This window comes from Gadus chalcogrammus, chromosome 12 (genome assembly GCF_026213295.1).
Source record: "Gadus chalcogrammus isolate NIFS_2021 chromosome 12, NIFS_Gcha_1.0, whole genome shotgun sequence".
NCBI lineage: Eukaryota > Metazoa > Chordata > Actinopteri > Gadiformes > Gadidae > Gadus > Gadus chalcogrammus.
The window spans coordinates 26,113,591-26,134,010 of record NC_079423.1 but is presented as its reverse complement, the minus strand read 5'-3'; the positions used below and the strand labels follow the sequence as shown (position 1 = coordinate 26,134,010).

Genomic DNA, 20,420 nt, shown 5'->3' with positions numbered 1-20,420 from the left:
AAATATGTTCCAGACAAACTCAGGAATCGAAATTGCGATTGTCTCCAATAAGGGAAAAGAAAAAAAAATAATAATAAGTAATATTAACAATAGATAAATTCTAACTTGTGCAAAATTAAGAAGAATATTATTATGTGCAAGTTGTAAGCTTGTAGCCCGGACCACAGCTGCCCGGACACATCAGCGTCCGGTGAGGATCTACGTGATGCCCTTTTCAAAAACTACTTCAAAGGTTAACCAGGTAGTTGATGGTGCATGAAGTGTTGGTGGGCCATTGATTATGTTGGGAGCCTACGTGTTCTCTGCCCAGTGATATGCTAAGCTAAGCTCACCAGTTCCATTTTTATTTTTTTACTCATATATTTGCTTATGTCACGCGATCGGTTCTTCCTTTAAAATGTTGTTCTGCAGATCGCCCACTCAGAGAGTTTATCACTTGAATATGATCGTTGAATCGCTGCAATGGTGGATAATAAAAAAGAGTTTAATCAGTACTGAGATAAATCCGCCAACACCTTGGCAGCTCAGAAAGACGTGAGATATGAGGGAAGTTATTCTGGGTAATGTAGCCACACCGGATCGGGAAGAAGCATCACTAGCTGCGTTTCCATCCCCCTGATTTTTATGCGAATTTTGAAGTATGGAATCGGTAAACGGTGATGGAAACACCAAAATTTGCATAAAAATCCCCTAATTCGTAAAAATGTTTATCCGCTCGCTTGAGGTGGTTTATGAGAAATGCGAAAGAGAGTAAATGCGCAAAATGGGAGATGGAAACACACTTTTTGAAACAGCTGAGACGTAGCGAACATTGAACACACAGGACTGACAACGTCCTTCCGATTTCCGCATAACGACCGGCCATAGCAACCCTGCCGACATCAACTTGTAGCGTCAATATATATATATTTATAAGCGTTTGTACACATAGACATCCTATATCATATATATATGATATAGGATGTCTATGTTTGCATATCCTTTAATTATATCGTGTCCATTAATCCCTGATATGTGGACACCTACTAAATAATTCCAGTCAAATTGTCTGTTCATCCTTCAAAACGAGAGCTGGTACATTGTGGAAAATGCATTAAACTGTAATCAGAAAGTGTGGTTATATGCTTTAGTCCCTATAGTATCTGTGGTATAAAAGCTGGGGCGAATTTCAAAGTATAAATAAGTACACCTTATGTTGAAAGTATAGACCGTCGCGATTCCCATTGAAACTAATGGCGCGTGATTAGTCTTCAAAACGAGAGCTGGTAAATTGTTAAAAATGAATTAAACTAATCAGACAACGCCGTTATATGCTATAGTCCCTGGAGTATCTGTGGTATAAAGGCTGGGGCGAATTTCGAATTATAAATATGTACAATGTATCCATGGAACTGTTGGCCAATGTGAATAATAGATACACGTGGACCGCTGAAGAGGTCAAACTTTTCCTTGCTCTCATCGAACGTTACAGCTATTTTAGATGGAAAACAACGCAATTCCACTATATATCAGGACCTAAGAGAGATGAGGATGTTTAGGCGTCTTTGAGTGTTATTAATTATTATTATTTTTCATGTTTAACCTCTGTTTTCCTTTTATTCTGTTTTACATAGTTTTGAATGATGACTATATGCTCTGTAAGGTGACCTTGGGTGTCTTGAAAGGCGCCTCTAAATTAAATGTATTATTATTATTTATTATTATTGTTATCAAAAGGATACGACAAGCCCTGGAATGTGTGTAGTTATCCGCTCCAACCACTGGATGGAAACGCACCTAATTCTAATTTCTTTTTTGCGAACTTTCTAAAGATTCGCTTCACCTTTTAAATGGAAACGTGACTACTGATAGCATGTGAAAAAATTACAAATTGCCATAAAGCACAATTCTACTTGTATAAAGTCCAACCTGGGGCCAAGGATCGACTGCATTTATATAGCTCTTTTTGTAACCAGTGGCCACCCAAAGTGCTTTACAATATTGCCTAGCATTCACCCATTCACACACACATTCACAGGGTTAGGTGCTTTGCATAGGGACAACTCGACGGTGCTGGGGTTCGAACTAGCAACCCTCTACCAGCCAACACGCTCTACCTCCTGAGCTACTGCCGCCCTAGGGTGAAGGCTGCATGAACCAGGGTTTATTTCCCCCCTGTTCAGTCTCGTCACACAGGAAACTGTGCAGAGACAACGGGGGAAAAGCCAGGGCTGAACGTGACTCAGGCTCCACCTTTTGATTTCTCTCCCTATCCTCTGCTGGCTTCGCAAGGGCGTTGTTTAACGGCAAGGTCGTGGCGGAGCCTGCAATGTTCTCTTCAAACGCTGCACCTAATTGGTTCAACGTAGCCTTCGTCGTCTGCTGCCTCTTCGTCACAGGCTTCTAACCCGACGTTACTCACCGGAGAGAGGTTCCCGGGGACGGCAGCTAGCGCCACGAAGGAATGCTATGGGCCTTTCAACGTTCCTCGAAGGATGATTTGATGAATGCGTTCATGTTCGCGTCTCCTAGTCAAAGAGCCAGTCATTGTGGAGTGCTTAACAAGGAGCAAACGGCACACTGCCTGTTTCCCCTCCCCTTCCCTTCCCACTGTCCTGAGTGAGCATCAAAGTGGGATTTTCATTATCACTATGCCAGTCAATTCCCTCTTTTATCCCGTTTTCCTTCTCGTTATCTCGCTCGCTCTCAGTCTCTCTCAGCAGGCTTATTGTCATTGCCGCAGGGCACATATAATTATAAAATCAATTCACATAAAACGTTGTGAGAATAACATGGTAAATAAAGATCTGTGTGTGTGTGTGTGTGTGGGGGGGGGGGGGGCTCTTTCCTCTTTCCTCCCGTTCTATCCTCCATTTCTCCTTATCACTTTAATCACTCTCACTCTTTATCACTATGTCCACTTTATCCATGTGTCTCGTATTGATTGGCACCTCTCGTCTCTTGTCTCTTCTCTGCTTCCCGGGCTTGCTCCCCCCCTCCCCCTCTCTCTCTCTCCCCCCCTCTCCCTATCTCCCTCTCCCTGTCTCCCTCTCTCCCCCTCCCTCTTCCTCTCCATCTCCAGCTCACTCCCCCTCCCCCCCCCCCCCCCCCCCCCCCCCCCCCCCCCTCCCTCTCCATCTCCATCTCTCTCCCCCTCCCTCTCCCACTCCATCTCCCTCTCCATCTCTCTCTCTCTCGCCCTCCCCCTCTACCGTCAAACTCGTTTTTTGCTGAAATCTGCCGCAGTAATTCTGCAGTGATTGGTGGGTACCTCTGACTGGGGTCACAGTGTCCTGTACGCCGTGTGCACACCCCCGCACCGACTCGCCACACACATTAAACACTCGATAAACAGTCACTACTGTGGTGCTTTGAGCCGGGCACTCTGCAACATGTTATGCAAGTGTGTGGAATTCAATGAAACCCATCGTTGCACGTCTTTAGCACCAATCACACTGAATAACGGTTTGTCGGGTAAGAAATGAAAAAGTAATACCATCTTAAGTATGATTTATGGATAGTAACTAACATGTTTTCTACGATCAAGGCACTGCCAAAACGTTTTTTAATCTCTTATTACAAACATTGTTACGGGTGATGGAGATGGCTAAAACAGCATGTGTTTACCATCCTAAACATTTAATTATCATGTATCATAAATGTGACATAAAGTCTGTCATATGCAAGGATATGTCCCATATGCATTATGCATACAAGCACAAACTAACGTCACTTGTCAATAATAAATTGTTATAGGTTATTTTTATTAACACACATTTTGTGTGTGTGTGTGGGGGTGGGGGTGGGGGGGTTGGTGTAGGCAGTTTATCAGGCCCTTGCTCACGGATGGCAAGTTGACCTCTGGATTCCTCAAAATAGTCACAACACACACGCAGAGGATCCTGTTTAATCGTGGGGGAGTTATGGCGAGGGAAGGGAGCGAATAAACAAGTTTGAGCTCTCCATGATGGGGAAAGATAATTGAATCTATTGCAGAAGGACAGTCGGGTCGCGAGAGGCCAGACCTGCTGGATGCAGACGAAGAATATACGATGCGATACATCATAACACCATATATGATATTAACACGGTGTTGACCTTTGCCACTGATTCTTAGAGGCTGCCCATTGCTCGCGCCTCCGTCAAAACAAACCGTGTATCGTGTATGCACGTTCAGACGTCTTTTTGGTTGTCTAACCAGGGATACCGAATGATGCTTCAACCCCTATTTGCATTCAAGCAGGCCATTCGCTGGGTCTACAAATTCATGTCTGTTCTCCGTCACTTCCGACTGGGCTATTGCATACATGTCCAAATGACTGTCCTATATTCTAACCTCTAATGCACACCCAATCCCTCCCGTCACGTTCGGGAGGCGCATCATGTCACCCACACTGGTTTGCTTACTGAACCGAGGGTTTACGAACAGACCGTTTGACGTTGGATCAAGCACTACGTCCACTTTGCCTGAAATTGGTTGGGATTGTACTGATTGAGTAGGACTGATTGAGCAGGGAGTCAGAGAGAATGACGGAGAGAGAGTGTGCAGGGGAGACGCAAGCTACATCTTTACATGTAGGTGAGCAGTGGAAGTCGGATAGAAAATGGAGGAAGGGGATGGAGGCAGATGTCAGAGAGTAAACAACCATAAATCCATCTTGACCTGATGAAAGGGAAGGAATGGAGATGCAGAGGGAGAGAAATTCAAAATAAAGGGAAATGGAAAGTGAAGAGCAGATATAAAAATGTCATAATGGCATATTGTGCTGTGCATGCCAGGGTGCCTTTTTAGTGTGTGTGTGTGTGTGTGTGTGTGTGTGTGTGTGTGTGTGTGTGTGTGTGTGTGTGTGTGTGTGTGTGTGTGTGTGTGTGTGTGTGTGTGTGTGTGTGTGTGTGTGTGTGTGTGTGTGTGTGTGTGTGTGTGTGTGAGAGAGAGAGATATTAGAGAGAAATTGAAACGCACATTTCACATTCTGTCCCTCAGACATTAGCTCTCTCTTCCCACTGTTGAGCACCGCTCTTCAGACCACCGGGCCCAACAGTGAAACCATTTTAAGAAAGCGGGGGAGCGCAGGGGATCTAGAAATCAATTTCACACCTTCCGTCCTCTTTTTTTTCTTTTCTTCTCCTCTTCCTCTTCTAATGCCCTTCTCATCCCTGGCTCTCTTCCTCACCTATTCTTCTCCTGGTGTCACCAAGAGGAAGGATTTAAAGAGTACAAAAAGGGGTTGTGTGGTGAGGCGCAGAGAGAGACTGGAGGCTACATTATCGGTGAAGGCTCCAGCTGAGCCAAGGGTTTTAAACAGGCTCCTCTGCCAGGGGCTAGGCACTGTCAGCAGAAATACTGGGGCTCGGAGACCCGACCACCCCTATTCATTGTATTGTTTCAGGCTGTTTACACATTACTCTCACCAGGAACGGGCTAGTGTGCAGTACTGCCTCCTGAATGTGGGGCTTTGAGTTGATTGAGTAATTGCAGTAATCCCTGGCGGTTGTCTGATACTTTGGAATGCTGATCGCCTTTATTTTCGATTCAATAGTTTGACCTCAAACTGTGATTTATAAAAAACCGTAGATCTCACTGCAATGGACAGAGAACTCGCGTTTGGGAAATGAATTGGCTTCACTCTTTTGGTAAACAATTTAGTCTGGCTTCCTCGTGAGAATCTATTTGGAAGAATCAAGCCTCTGCCACTGCATGTATGATTATGTTTTAAGTTTAAGGAAGTGCTTTATATCCACTGTTGCTTTCAAATTGCTACTACACCGTAGCTGTAGCGTGGAACATTATCAATCACTGTACCGGTAGTTACATTCCCACCTTAGGATTGATGACCTTTTAACCTGAATAATACATCCTCAAAGCCCATTTTTTTTTTTGTGGACACAGTGATACAGTTACCTCATTCCCTTGAAGTGCCGATTACCAGCCCTCTTTTATGCTGGACATACGCGGCTACTTGGTATGCAACGCCACGCTACTCTCGCTTTGTAGTTGTCATTAAGTTCATTGCGGTGGGTTCATTATTTTTCCAACGGCTCTTCATTATTGAGTCCATTTATAAATTGAGTTCACACCACGCAGTCGGCACCAGCATCCGGAAGGCACATTGAATCGCGTTCATCTCATCCCTAGATTATCGCCGGGTTCATTTATACAGTATTTTTTCCTCTGCTTTAAGTTGTAACACTCTGTATGTCCCTGGGTATCACTGGGTCTCACTATCTCCCCAAAGAGACGCCTGTAGAGATAAAAGCTGCTGCCGCACTATCGATCTTGACAGGAAAGCTCTTTGTCTTTTGTTTTTTTGCGTCTTGTAGAGAATCTAATTAATTGAATTGCTTTGTCTCTGTCTCCCCTCCTTTTTATTCTTCCTGTCCTCTCCTTACTCCTCCTCTCCTCTCTCTCTTCTCCCTTCTCCCCTCTCTCCTCCCTCTCTCCTCTCCCTTCCCTCCTCTCTCTCCTCTCCTCACCCTTCTCTCCTCTCTCCTCTCCTCACCCTTCTCTCCTCTCTCCTATCCTCTCCCTTCTCTCCTCTCTTCCTCTCTCCTCTCCTCTCTCCTCTCCCTTCTCCCCTCTCTCCTCTCTCCTCCCTCTCCTCTCTCCTCTCTTCCTCTCCCTCTCTTCCTCTCCTCTCTCCTCTCCCTTCTCTCCTCTCCCTTATCTCCTCTCTCCTCTTTCTCTCTCCTCTCCCTTCTCTCTCCTCTCCCTTCTCTCTCCTCTCCTCTCTCCTCTTTCTCTCTCCTCTCCCTTCTCTCTCCTCTCCTCTCCTCTTTCTCCTCTCTCCCTCTCTTCCTCTCCTCTCCTCTCCTGCAGGACGTCTCCCTTCCGATGGAACACCGGCACCAAGGAGCGCATGCTGATCAAGGTGACGGACCGCGAGCCCAGCTTCCTGTCCCACCAGGGCAACGGCTACTCCCCCTGCGACCCCCCGCCTAACCCCATCGACGCCCCCGCAGGCGGCGGAGGCTGCGGGACGGGCACCCGCACCCGCCGCTCCTCCGGCGGCGGCAACCCCCCGCCCAACGCCGCCCCCCTCCTCCGACCCGGACGCCGGCTCGCCCACGCCCTACGGCGAGCGGCGCCAGCAGTCGCCCTTCCTCAAGCGGGCGGAGATGGGCGGCGGCGGCGGCGGCACCTACCGGCGGCCCTCGGGCTCCGACTCGCAGCCGGCGTCGCCGCGCTACGCCTACGACCCCCCGCTCTACGAGGAGCCCCCCTCCGACTACGGGTCGCCGCCCATCTACGAGGAGCCGCCCTCCGACATCATGCACCTGGCGTCGGACCCCGGCTCGGCCTACTACGGCACGGCCGCGGGCCGCTCGCCCGCCCGCAAGTCGCCGTCCCCGCTGTACCACTCGCCCAAGCAGGGCGCCTCGCCGTACGGCCAGCTGGTGCTGACCCGCCAGAAGTGTCCCGAGAAGAGTCAGAGCCTGGAGTACAGCCCGGCGGGCAAGGAGTACGTCAAGCAGCTGGTGTACGTGGAGCAGTCCTCCTGCAGCCCCCGCTTCCGCACCGCCGACCGCCTGCTGCGCTACGGCACCACCGGGGGCGGCGGCGGCGGCGGCGGCGGCGCGGTCCCCGGGGGCTACAGCAGCTCCTCCTACGGGGGGTCCTACACGCTGCAGCACAGCCAGTCGCTCATCCGGGACCCCCGGCTGCTGCTGGACTACGGCGGGGAGGGGGACGGCGGCCGGCTGCTCTACGAGGACTCCATCTCCTGGTCGTCCTCGGCGCACAACCACTCCATGACCACCTCCTCCTCCTCCTCCACGGGGGCCGGGGGAGGTGGAGGAGGAGGAGGTGGTGGTGGTGGTGGGGGCCCCTTCTCGCCGGGCAGCAACCGCAAGCGCAAGAGCCGCAAGCCGTCGCTGCCCCAGGAGCTGGGGCGCTGCGGCGGGGAGGCGGAGCGCGGCACGGCGGGCACGCTGTCGGAGGCCATGCTGGCCCAGGCGCGGCTGGCCTGGGAGGCGCAGCAGGTGCTGAAGCAGCGCAGCAGCTGGGACTCGGGCCCCGGGGCGGGGGGCTCGGCCGCCCTGGTGGCGCTGGGCGGCTGCAAGGGCGACGGCTACGAGAGCGACGGCGCGCTGCCGGGCCCGCTGCCCGGGCCGGTGGTGCGGGCGCTGAGCGAGGACGAGGCGCTGGCCCAGAGCGACGGCCACCTGCACCACCACCACCACCACTGGAAGCGCAGCACCTTCGACCGCCTCGGCTTCCCCCAGGCGCTGCTGGAGAAGAGCCTGTCGGTGCAGACCAGCCTGGCCTCCCCGGAGCCCTTCCTCCACCCCTCACAGGTAACAGTGTTCCTCCAGCCCTCCTCCACCCCTCACAGGTAACAGTGTTCCTCCAGCCCTTCCTCCACCCCTCACAGGTAACAGTGTTCCTCCAGCCCTCACAGGTAACAGTGTTCCTCCAGCCCTCCTCCACCTCTCAGAGCTAACGCCCTTCCTACACCCTTCCTCCACCCTTCCTCCACCCTTCCTCCACCCTTCCTCCAGCCTTCCTCCACCCTTCCTCCACCCTTCCTCCAGCCTTCCTCCACCCTTCCTCCACCCTTCCTCCAGCCTTCCTACACCCTTCCTCCAGCCTTCCTCCAGCCTTCTTCCAGCCTTCCTCCACCCTTCCTCCACCCTTCCTCCACCCTTCCTCCACCCTTCCTCCACCCTTCCTCCAGCCTTCCTCCACCCTTCCTCCACCCTTCCTCCAGCCTTCCTCCAGCCTTCCTCCACCCTTCCTCCACCCTTCCTCCAGCCTTCCTCCAGCCTTCCTCCCCCCTCACAGGTACCACCCTCTACAGGCTTGCGGGTGGGCCGGCGGGTGTGAATTCATGTGTGAATTCCTGCGCTGTTCCTCCTCACATGGCGACAGGATCCATCACAAAGTGCGGGCGCTGCTCATAAAATAGCTACAGCGACACCCCGTTGTTTGAATGTCATCCATATTTGATGAACACTGACTGGCTTATATAACGGTGAAAGCCACTGTCAATCAGATAAGGGGCCTTAACACTGTAGTATCTCAGTTCTTTGTCTTATTTATTTATTTATTATTATTCAGTATTCAAGACATAACACAGCAATGTGATTTGAAAGTGACCCCAACAGTATATTTCTAGCAAATGTTGACAATGCAGAAGTGCATTGAGGCGGTTGTGTTTCCTTACTTTTAAGACATTTTTTGGATCGACAAATTAATGATGGTTATTCATGTGCACACCAACACACACGCACGTACATGCAAAGACACACACACACACACGCGCGCGCACACACGCACACACGCACACACACGCACGTACATGCACACACACACGTACATGCACACACGCACACACACACACACACGTACATGCACACACACACACACACACACGACCACCCACAGGCCTGCTGTGCTGGTGGTTTCTGGGTAATTGCCGTAGACTGCTCCACATAAATGCTGACGTAGCAGGACATTGGCTGCGATAAGACTCCATTGATTTCAGGGAGCAACAACAGCAGTTGATTAATTAGTACTTTAGCTGTAGTTCAGGAATAACTTTCACAAATACTTTGGAAAACTTAAACGGACGTCCATTTTCCTTTCCACCATTAAGCCCTTTTGTAAATGTTTGTTTTGATACATGAATTGATATATTTCTTGCTATGCTTCTGCACACCAAGATTTGACTTTTAAATGCTGAACAACAATAGATCTGCAATGATTGGTTTTATAATCTGTTTTCCCTCTCCCCCACTCTCTCTCTGCCTCTCTCTCTGCCTCTGTGTACCTCTCCCCCTCTCTGTCTCTCCCCCACTCTCTCTCTGTGTGTGTCTCTCTCTCTCTCTGTCTCTGTGTCTCTGTGTCTCTGTGTCTCTGTGCCTCTGTGCCTCTCTGCCTCTCTGTCTCTGCCTCTCGCATCCTCTGTCTCTGTGTACCTCTCTGTGTACCTCTCTCTCTCTCTCTCTCTGCCTCTCTCTCTCTCTCTGCCTCTCGCATCCTCTCTGTCTCTGTCTCTGTGTACCTCTCTGTGTACCTCTCTCTCTCTCTCCCTCTCTGTCTCTCTCTCTCTCTCTGCCTCTCTGTGTACCTCTCTCTCTCTCCCTCTCTGTCTCTCTCTCTCTCTCTGCCTCTCTGTGTACCTCTCCGTCTCTCTCTCTGCCTCTCTGTGTACCTCTCTGTCTCTCTCTCTCTGCCTCTCTGTGTACCTCTCTGTCTCTCTCTCTCTGCCTCTCTGTGTACCTCTCTGTCTCTCCCCCCAGTCTGAGGACCTGGGGGCGTGTGCCCAATTTGAGGCCAGCAGAAACGCCCGCAACATGATGCCCAGTGCCAGCTGTGGCGTCTTCCCAGAGTTCACCCTGAGGAAGCCGTCCTCCGAGACGGACATCGAGAACTGGGCCTCCAAGCACTTTAACAAACACACACAGGTGCTCCAGAGAACTCACTCACTCACTCACTCACTCACTCACTCACTCACTCACTCACTCACTCACTCACTCACTCACTCACTCACTCACTCACTCACTCACTCACTCACTCACTCACTCACTCACTCACTCACTCACTCACTCACTCACTCACTCACTCACTCACTCACTCACTCACTCACTCACTCACTCACTCACTCACTCACTCACTCACTCACTCACTCACCTTCTTATGTGCATGCCTGTATATAGTGTACATCCTCTTTATGTTTCCTCTCATGCTTGCATACATTGGTTTCATATGGTTTTCTTGCATACATCATTGAACATTTTTCATTCTTAAAAAAAATATATCATAAAAATGAATGTCGTCACTTTTTAATGCATCATCGTTTTTACCTGTCGAGCACGATGCTCTACGACCACGTCTTTCCCCTCTCACTTCCCTCGCCGCTGCCTGCACATGCCTCTGCCCTATGGGCTTCTTACCCGAGTGCTCAACCTGGTTCTACATGCTAGCCTTTAAAACCGTGATGGCTGCTTGGTGAATAAGGCCAACACATCAGGCTGTCTTAACCTCTGTTATGTCCCTCTCTGCCCCTCCCTCTCTGCCCCTCCCTCTCCTTCCCTCCCTCTCGGCCCCTCCCCCCCTCCCTCCCTCTCAGGGTCTGTTCCGGAGGAAGGTGTCCATCGCCAACATGCTGGCGTGGAGCAGCGAGCCCATCAAGAAGCCCATGATCGTCACGTCGGACCGCAACGTGAAGCGGGAGGCGGTGGACATCTTCAAGCTCATCCAGACCTTCATGGGGGACCGGCGCTCCAAGACCGAGCCCCTCGTCGTGGCACTGGAGGTCGGTGGTCGACGGGGCCTTCTGGATGTGTTTCTGATGAGTGTAGTCTGAAGGCAGTACTGCCGACGTCATGTGTAAAGCTGACAGGCCGGTCATCCAGCATCGTGTGCACAATTCGGTGATGCCCAGAGCGCACATTTAAGCTTCCTTACTAAAAAATGAAATCCCGTTGTTTATAGCGGAGCACATGTTTTCTTGTGGAAGCATAATTTCCCAGCAAGGTTCAACGGTTTTAAGGCTAAAGTATAAATAAACGATTTATTTTTAAAGGTAACATATCACACCACCAGGTGTGAGTGTGATTAGCCGTTACAAGCCATTCTGAGAATCGGCCTCTTCTGACATCACAAGTGGGCGTGTCCACTGTCCACAGAGATGTATGACGGATAGACGAGCACCTTTTGCTACAGTCCACTCAGTAGGCTGGTAGACTGATCTATCCAGCACACATCTAGGCGGACACGCCCACCTGTGATGTCAGAAGAGGCAGATTTTTCAAAACGGCTTGTAACGGCTAATCACCCTCACACCTGGTGGTATAATATGTCACCTTTAACTATTGGTCAGAAACCCGTCCTCCTAAAACATCCTTGCGCCGTGCTGCTGCAGTAACAGCCCGTCCACCGCTTGCCGTGATGCACGCGGCTGCATAATGAATGTGGTGCATCGACGAGGGCCTCGCCGAGAGCTCCCCGGATGAGTAACCCCTACCTCTGGGTCCCTGGCCAGGTGGTGGTGCGCGGCTGGAGCAGCCAGGGCCTGCGCGACGAGCTCTACATCCAGCTGTGTCGCCAGACCACGGAGAACTTCCGCTACGACAGCCTGGAGCGGGGCTGGGAGCTCATGGCCATCTGCCTGGCCTTCTTCCCCCCCACGCCCCGCTTCCACGCCTACCTGGAGGGCTACATCGCCCGCCACACGGACCCCCTTAACGACACCAAGGGTGGGTGTGTGTGGACCGATGGGCGGATTCTGAAACAAGACTGAAGACTTTTATGATTGCTTTTGCTCTCTAAATACATTGCACTATCTACAATGCATTTTTTTTTTACTTTGCCTTTATTTATTTTACGTATCTATTTTATTTTATTATTACCTTTTATTGAATGATTTCGAGTCTGCCTCGTGTATGAAAAGTGCTGTATGAATAAAATTGCATTGCCTTGCCTAGATAGAGAGACGAGACTTTAGTTTAACCCTCCCTACTGTGGAGGACGTTGAGTGAGAAGCCTTTCACCACACGCACACGCCCATGAAGTTAATGCATATCTGAGAGTATGAGAGCAGTGGAAAAATACTATGTATGGACTAGTATCATTTTCGTGCCCACGCTCCACAAACTTGACTGACTGGCTCCTCTGACAGAGTACTGGTGTTTGTAGGGCTTTCAAACAAAAGGACACGCACTCAAAGGAAAACAACAGTTGGTTCTCTCTGCCAATAGGCTTTGAGTCTCTGTCTCTCTCCTCAGCCCCTGTTTCTCTCATCCTATTATGCATGGGTCACTGCAGCCGCATGACCATCAGGAAAGAAACGAAAATAAAGAAGGGTCACCTCCTTATTTACACAGCACAGAAAAGTGTGGGTCACACAGCTTACAGAATAGGTTTATTTTCCAGCACATTGAGAACACGGGCAGCAATAGAAAAAAAAACGTTTACGTATTTAATCAATCCAATCAATGATTTAATGTGGATTTATGAGGAAAAACACGGGCGGGTAAATCCTAAAATATTTGAACTACAGACTCCAGCGTTCCTGGCTTAATTTACTGGAGGGTTTTACTGTACAACCTCCCCCTCTAATCATCCTGACTTTCTTCATCAATGAAAGAGCAAGGAGTTGGCTTTTAAAATGTGTTTTTCCTTTTTTGCTGCAGGAGTGGCCATCAGCAGTTACGCCAAATACTGCTACCGTAAACTCACCAAGGCTGCTCTAACCGGGGCCAAGAAGGTATGTACGATCTATGACTCTGTGCTCCAAAATTACCAGCATCCTCCTCAGTAGTCTTAGTACATTACCAGAACTTCTAGGGGAAGAGGGCACAGAGCCTGTTCCCAAAACCAAGATCTGAAAGGGGCAGAGTAACACCTCGTTTTCCTGTTTCTTGACTCAGATATTCTCTTGAGGTGATACTCATTCAAGCAAGTGGATGACGCATTCAGAAGGAGGTTCCTTTTACCGACGCATTGTCTCAGAACGGTGGAGTCAGGACAGGATGTTGCAGCTTGTATTCCCACAGGGAATAGTTTACTGGCCGAGTTGGTGAAATCTGTTAGCCAATCATGCACTCACAGAGCCCAGCCTCAATTAGCATAATCGGTTGAGAGAAAATATGAAGCAAAACAAAGTGAAATGCTCCATTTGCATAGAATTTAGCTTCTCTGTCTTCCCAATTGAAGTTAATAAAGTAAAGTCTCATGAGTGATCTGAGACTAGCGCCGAGACTTGTTGGCCAGAAGACCACGAGAACGGGGCCAATTCCGGTCATGTGTGGTTGATGAAGTGCGGAGGGCAGCCTAATCAAGTTGTCTTTGTCCCGCTGTGATGTGTTGTGACAAGGCTTGTTAGTGGATACATGCCCTCTCACATGGGGGCACCCGTCTCGCTGCTGCATGGTAATGAGTCGTTTCATCTGACTCCGAGGTGTAAAGGCTCGTTCTATCCACCGCGGCTTAAGGGCGATCGGCACATCTGGGATGCGTTTGTTGGGCGAACGCCAACGCAAAGCCTTCAGAGAGACACGCTTAAGATTGTGGCACTGGCTTCAACATTTTGGATTAAATGTGCATCCAAGGTTTATCATTTGTAGATTAAAGACCCAGCTCATGTGAGGGCAGCTGACCCTGAACCAAACCCAGGAGACACCCCTCTCTCTCTGGTGCTCTCTTACTATTCCACGTGATGGGAAGACCTGCAGCAAAGCACTGCCCTTCAGGGCAATCAAGCAGGTTTCTGTCAAGTGTCATTTATTAGTTTAATTACACAATGTGTGATGCACAATGCAACAATATTTGTCAAGGTTGTATGTGTAGTATACAAATGCCCCACCAGGGGGAATAGGACGCTTGTCAAACATGACAACATCATACAAGGGGAATGCAATCCAAAAATAGCGTGTGTGTGGGTGTGTGCATGTGTGCCTAAGCGTGGCATAGCTAATGGATGCATCACGGATGTAGCTGCAGTGATAACAGTGCTGGGGTGCTTTGGCACAGTGTCTACCAGGCCTGTGCCAGCAGTCCCCACAGGGTATTAATAGAGGCAGGTTGTCACACAGTGGTTTTACATACACACAGTAACACACTACCAAGTCCCTGAAGGTCTCCGGGTGTTTGACTGCTATTAACCTGCTAACCTTTCACAGCAGATGAATGTGCTGTCGGTGGGGTCTCTCCAAGACAGACTTGGGGAGGAGGAGGTCACATGGCTCGTCTTATCTCATCGACCTCCTTCTCTAAATATAGCTCCCCTTCTGGCCATGGGGGGAATGGAGAAGTGGGCTCTTTTCTCTCCCCCCCCCCCCCGTTCCCTTCTTGAATGTACCGTAGCTCCTCGTGGATTTGACCTGCCAATCTCCTGTACTACTTAGTTAGTGGGTTACCTGCCTCGCCTCACCGACGGGTCGATAGTCAATGTGTGGTTGTCATGTGACCAGGGAAACTGTGGCTTTGCGCATTGAATTATTGTCAGGGGAGGAAGCACCCTGTTGCATTCTGGGCCAAGAGGCTCCATCAACTTGTCATTGGCCCAAAATAACTTTTCAGGTGAAGAAATGGAGATTGTGGAGAATTAGAGTTTGAGAGTGAGCATGATTTTGAAAATAAACAACCAAAATAATGACTCCCCCCCCCCCCCCCTCTGCCTACGTTTCTCCGCCGTTGAGAAGTGTTGCGTTTCCCACACCTCTGATTGACAGGTCAGATGAAATCCCCAGACCAATCATAGAAAATGATGCCCCGATTGCCCGCCCTGAAACCGCGATCGTCCCCTCCCCAGAGCTGAGCCGCTACTCACACCACCTACCTTCCTATTTCCCCCGACGACCCACAGGGCGTGCAGAAGCCGTGCCTGGAGGAGATCAAGCACGCGCAGAACGCCATCTTCAGCCCCTCCATGTTCGGCTCGTCGCTGGAGGAGGTGATGGTGCTGCAGACGGAGCGCTACCCCGAGCGCCAGCTGCCCTGGGTGCAGACGCGGCTCTCCGAGGAGGTGCTGGGGCTCAACGGGGACCAGACGGAGGGCATCTTCAGGTACGCAGCTTGCCGGGGGCACCCCAGGCTCCTTTCAGGGGCTGTTTTAAGTGTGGGGGCCCCAAACCGGACAGAATCCTTGATTAATTGATGAATTGGTGCCAAATAGTCGAGGCATAAATGTGTCCAATTTGAGAGATTCCTAAATAATTCGACTTTTATTTCTTCAATTATTTGTTATTGAAAATGTGTGTCATATGGCTTAGGGTTAGGGTTTTCTATAGTCCTATCATACATCTGCTCAACAATTATTTTGTATCTGGGATTATTAGCATAGTAGTTCTGCAGGCCTCCCATTTTAATGCTTTAAATGTCCATTTGCAGAGGAAGAATGCAATGCGCTCCATGTTCCGTGTAACCATGTTCCTCCTCTATCAGATCATGTGTGTTCCCGTGGTCTGGGGCACACAGGTCTGCGGTAAGGCTCCTCTGTGTCGGGCCCATTGTAGTAGCAGGCCTCCCCTCAGCCTAACCCGTCCTCTGTGTCCCGTCCCCAGGGTGCCAGGGGACATCGACGAGGTGAACGCCCTGAAGCTGCAGGTGGACCAGTGGAAGATCCCCACGGGCTTGGAGGACCCCCACATCCCCGGTACGGCGCTCTCTGGAGATCAGAGGCCCGGACCACATGTTGTGGGATTTACTAGGGTGTTCCTTGGTCATTGTGGTGGTTGTTAGTGTGTTCTTTCCTTATTGAGTACCCCCATGATTCACCACTATGTTGAGTATCTGCTCTCACCACGCTCAGTCTCCATCTCGCTGAATTTGAAATGAAAATGCTTTATTGGAATTTTAGCTACTTGAACAAATTGCCAAAGCAATAACGTGAAATAGCTAAGACGATTTTAAAAAGGGTTAGGGTTAGGGTTAGAGAAAAACATGCTGTGGAAAAGTGATTATCAATCAGATTAAACGGAAGTATCTCTTATTTGATACCATCTGTTATTCACTCTCCCTCTGTGTGTCTGTCTCTGTCTCTGTCTCTGTCTCTCTCTCTCTCTCTGTTTCTCTCTCTCTCTCTCTCTGTCTCTCTCTCTCTCTCTCTCTCTCTCTCTCTCGTTCTGTCTCTGTTTCTCTCTCTCTGTCTCTGTCTGTGTGTGTGTGTGTGTGTGTGTGTGTGTGTGTGTTTAGCGTCTCTGCTGAAGCTGTGGTACCGGGAGCTGGAGGAGCCTCTGATCCCTCATGAGTTCTACGAGGACTGCATTACGCACTACGACAACCCCGAGGCGGCGGTGAACGTGGTGCTGGGCCTGCCGCACATCAACAAGCTGGTGCTCTGCTACCTCATCCGCTTCCTACAGGTAACGCACGCGCAGGTGCACACACACACACACACACACACACACACACACACACACACACACACACACACACACACACACACACACACACACACACACACACACACACACACACACACACACACACACACACACACACACACACACACACACACACACACACACACACACACACACACACACACACACACACCCCCCCCCCCCCCCCCCCCCCCCCCGGGCTGGTGCATTGATTTAATTTTAGAGCATGATCGTGGGAAAGGAGCAAAGTTACCACGGATAGATTCAGTGAGACAATGGATGAACAAGATTCATATAGGGAATTGCATTGTGGGTAGTGAATACAGAGGTCACAAAGGTGAGTAGGAGTGACCATCGTGGAGAGTTTAGGATCGGCAGGAGAGGCAGTTAGTTAAACTGCGATACACTGTTGGGGAAGTGGAAATGTCTGCAAGACTGCAAGCAAGGCTGCAACACAGTTAAAGGACGCCAATTGGCAAGGCCTGAGCATCAGACCTCGTGGCCACAGTGGGAATGCAACTATCTTAACATCTCTCAGTTAAAGAGAGGAAGGAGGTACTAGTTCCAAGGAGAATGTAAACAGTTCCTTTTAGATTGACCAGTAATTATATAAACAAAAATTAATGTCATGTCTATAATTGTATATTGTAGTTATGATTAATATTTCCATGACAACAAAATAACCAAATAAAGTATAGTGAACACATTATTCAAAATAAAGCAGTAACCAAACACTTAAAATCCAGCGAGAGCAGGAACCATTTCAGGTTAGAATGTTTAGTACCGTTTCATTCGGTGAAGTTACAAATTTGAACAAAATGGAAACAAGAAAGGGCATGTTTGGCAAGAGTCCTGTTTTGGGTTCTGGCCCCGTTATTTTATTTTGAGTGCGGCAGGGTGACTATAAATAAATTGTAATTTCTGCACCATGAAAACCGAAAAGATTCAAACTGGAACCAAGTCAATCTCCATGGATTCCTTAAAGTGCCCTCTAATAGTGGCCACTTACACCTCAGCTTGGAAGAACGAACATATGCCCATTAAAAGGAAATTAGACAGAAAATATAATATATATTTTTAATTCTTAATTCTTTAGCTGTCAACAAAGACAAATAAACTAAAGACGCACAGCACCGCTGAAATGGAGGTGTGTGTGTGTGTGTGTGTGTGTGTGTGTGTGTGTGTGTGTGTGTGTGTGTGTGTGTGTGTGTGTGTGTGTGTGTGTGTGTGTGTGTGTGTGTGTGTGTGTGTGTGTGTGTGTGTGTGTGTGTGTGTGTCACTGCTGCCCTTCAAACTGGCCACCTGGCCCACCAATAAGCAGGGACCACAGCCACACATCTGACCAATGAACCAACTCACCATATCAATCAATGTACCAAAAGAACCCAAAGAAACAAACACAAAGTGACGGCAACACAAATAAAGCAGGCCGTCATAACGCATAATGTGTCCGTGTGTGTGTGTGTGTGTGTGTCGCCACGCCAGGTGTTCGCCCAGGCGGCCAACGTGTCCTACACCAAGATGGACGTCAACAACCTGGCCATGGTGATGGCGCCCAACTGCCTGCGGTGCCAGTCAGACGACCCGCGCATCATCTTCGAGAACACGCGCAAGGAGATGTCCTTCCTGCGCGTGCTCATCCAGCGGCTGGACACCAGCTTCATGGACGGGATCCTATAGCCCCCCCACCCCTCCTATAGCCCCCCCCTCATCCAGCGGCTGGACACCAGCTTCATGGACGGGATCCTATAGCCCCCCCACCCTCACAGCCCCCCCCTGTGACCGACAGTGTACACGACAAACACTCAACCTGTGCTACCTGATGACGGCCCCGCGCTAACGCTAACGCTAACACCCCCCCCACCCCCCTAGTACAGGGACATTGTGGTGCACCATGCGTTATGCGTGCACCATTAAGTCATAGGATACACAGACCGGCACACACACACACACGTATTGGCAGGGATGTCACGATTAGAAAAAATGAAAACATAAAAATATAAAAACATAAGCAACGCGCTCACAACATCAAATGTTATGACCTGGGGGTAAAAAGAAACATTTGCCTTTTGCCGATTTGTTTGTATTTTTTTTGAAAGCTCAATAACCTCCACTAACCACCTTTTGATTGCACACACACACACACACACACACATCCGCGAGTGCATGCATGCCCCCTGGTCGCATTAACACATTCACAGAGACACACACACACACACACACACAGCCGTCTGGACCACCAAACACACTGCCTTCTTCAACAAAACACCGGTGTGCTTTTGACCACATTTTTTTAACCCACCCAGGAAGAACACAAAAAAAGAACTTCAAACCAGTGTGAACTGAACTGGGCTGAGACCAGAGCCAGGAGGAGAAGGGTGGGTGATGTATGGTGGGCTCAGGGGCGGGGGGGGCCCGTGGCTCTGTATCCCGAGGGCACCCAAGTATGAAGGTGCCGAGGCAATGTCCTGGCCGACTCACACACACACACACACACACACACACACACACACACACACACACACACACACACACACACACACACACACACACACACACACACACACACACACACACACACACACACACACACCACAGCTGGTTCTTGCTGAAGTTCATGGTGGTCACGATCTGTCCGGCTGCAGCGTCACACACTTCATCTGGAATGTTTTCTGATTGCCTCTCACTGGCACACACACTGACGCACACAGTCAATACAACGATTGAGGAGGGTCGAAGTACTGCAGAACCGCGAATAAGGAGAGGAGTAAACGATGTCCACACACACAATGGTATTTACATGGATGAAGGAATGGCTATTATAGGTATTGAGTGATTGACGTTGACCTCCCCCCCAGCCTTCAGTGTACCGGACCATTGATGCCCTCAACAACCTCTAAACCCCCCCCCCCCCCATTCCTTCTCAAAGACTGATTTACGAATGTGTCCGTCCTGTGTGGTTTGTCCGTCCAGCTGTTTTAAAGAAGCCGTATGTCCATCCTATTGTTTACACGACACATCTGCCTCACAGCAGCCCGTCTTCGATGGTCTAGAGTTGAAGGGTTTATCGAGGGTGTTCCTTTGGTGTTTAACCTGAGCTCTACGAAAGTAATTTATTTTTATTTATTTTATTTGTATTTTATTGCCTTTTTTGAAAGATGTATTATTGCTCCTCTCCATTTGTCACTTTCTAGTAAAAAGGTGTTTGTGTGGATATACTTTTTTTTTTCTTAAAAATGACATGTTTATACACATGTTGAGGCGTGGCCCTTTTAATGTACATGTGGGTATGTGTGAATGTTGCGGCCTGTACAGATGCACTGTTGTCAATCTACTTAACGCAAAAGGGATGAACTTTGTCATTTGTTTTGAATACGTTTCTGCGTTCAGTCACAGAAAACACACGCACACAAACACGGAAGTTCAACTGAAAAAGAAAAACGAGTATTTGACTGTAGAGTCATCTATAGAGACATCTTTCCCTCACACACAGAACTCCTATCCCCCTCACCACCACACAAATATACATATATAAATATATATATATCATGTACATTAAACTGATGTACAGACTGTGTAAAAAAATAACTAGTAAATAGGCCTACAAACTA

At 49.4% G+C, this 20,420-nt stretch overlaps 1 protein-coding gene across 1 annotated transcript in view; it reads left to right on the top strand.

Annotated features, from left to right (window-relative positions):
- LOC130392704 (rho GTPase-activating protein 39-like) overlaps nt 1-18,505 on the top strand; it is a 48,855-nt gene extending 30,350 nt beyond the window's left edge. Inside the window, 10 exon segments of the mRNA XM_056603207.1 lie at nt 6,797-7,007; nt 7,009-8,274; nt 10,222-10,386; nt 11,052-11,237; nt 11,967-12,180; nt 13,117-13,190; nt 15,291-15,490; nt 15,988-16,079; nt 16,619-16,788; nt 18,295-18,505. Coding sequence (XP_056459182.1) covers nt 6,797-7,007; nt 7,009-8,274; nt 10,222-10,386; nt 11,052-11,237; nt 11,967-12,180; nt 13,117-13,190; nt 15,291-15,490; nt 15,988-16,079; nt 16,619-16,788; nt 18,295-18,489 — 2,773 coding nt within the window. The 3' untranslated portion in view covers nt 18,490-18,505.
- The last annotated feature ends 1,915 nt before the right edge of the window (nt 18,506-20,420 follow it).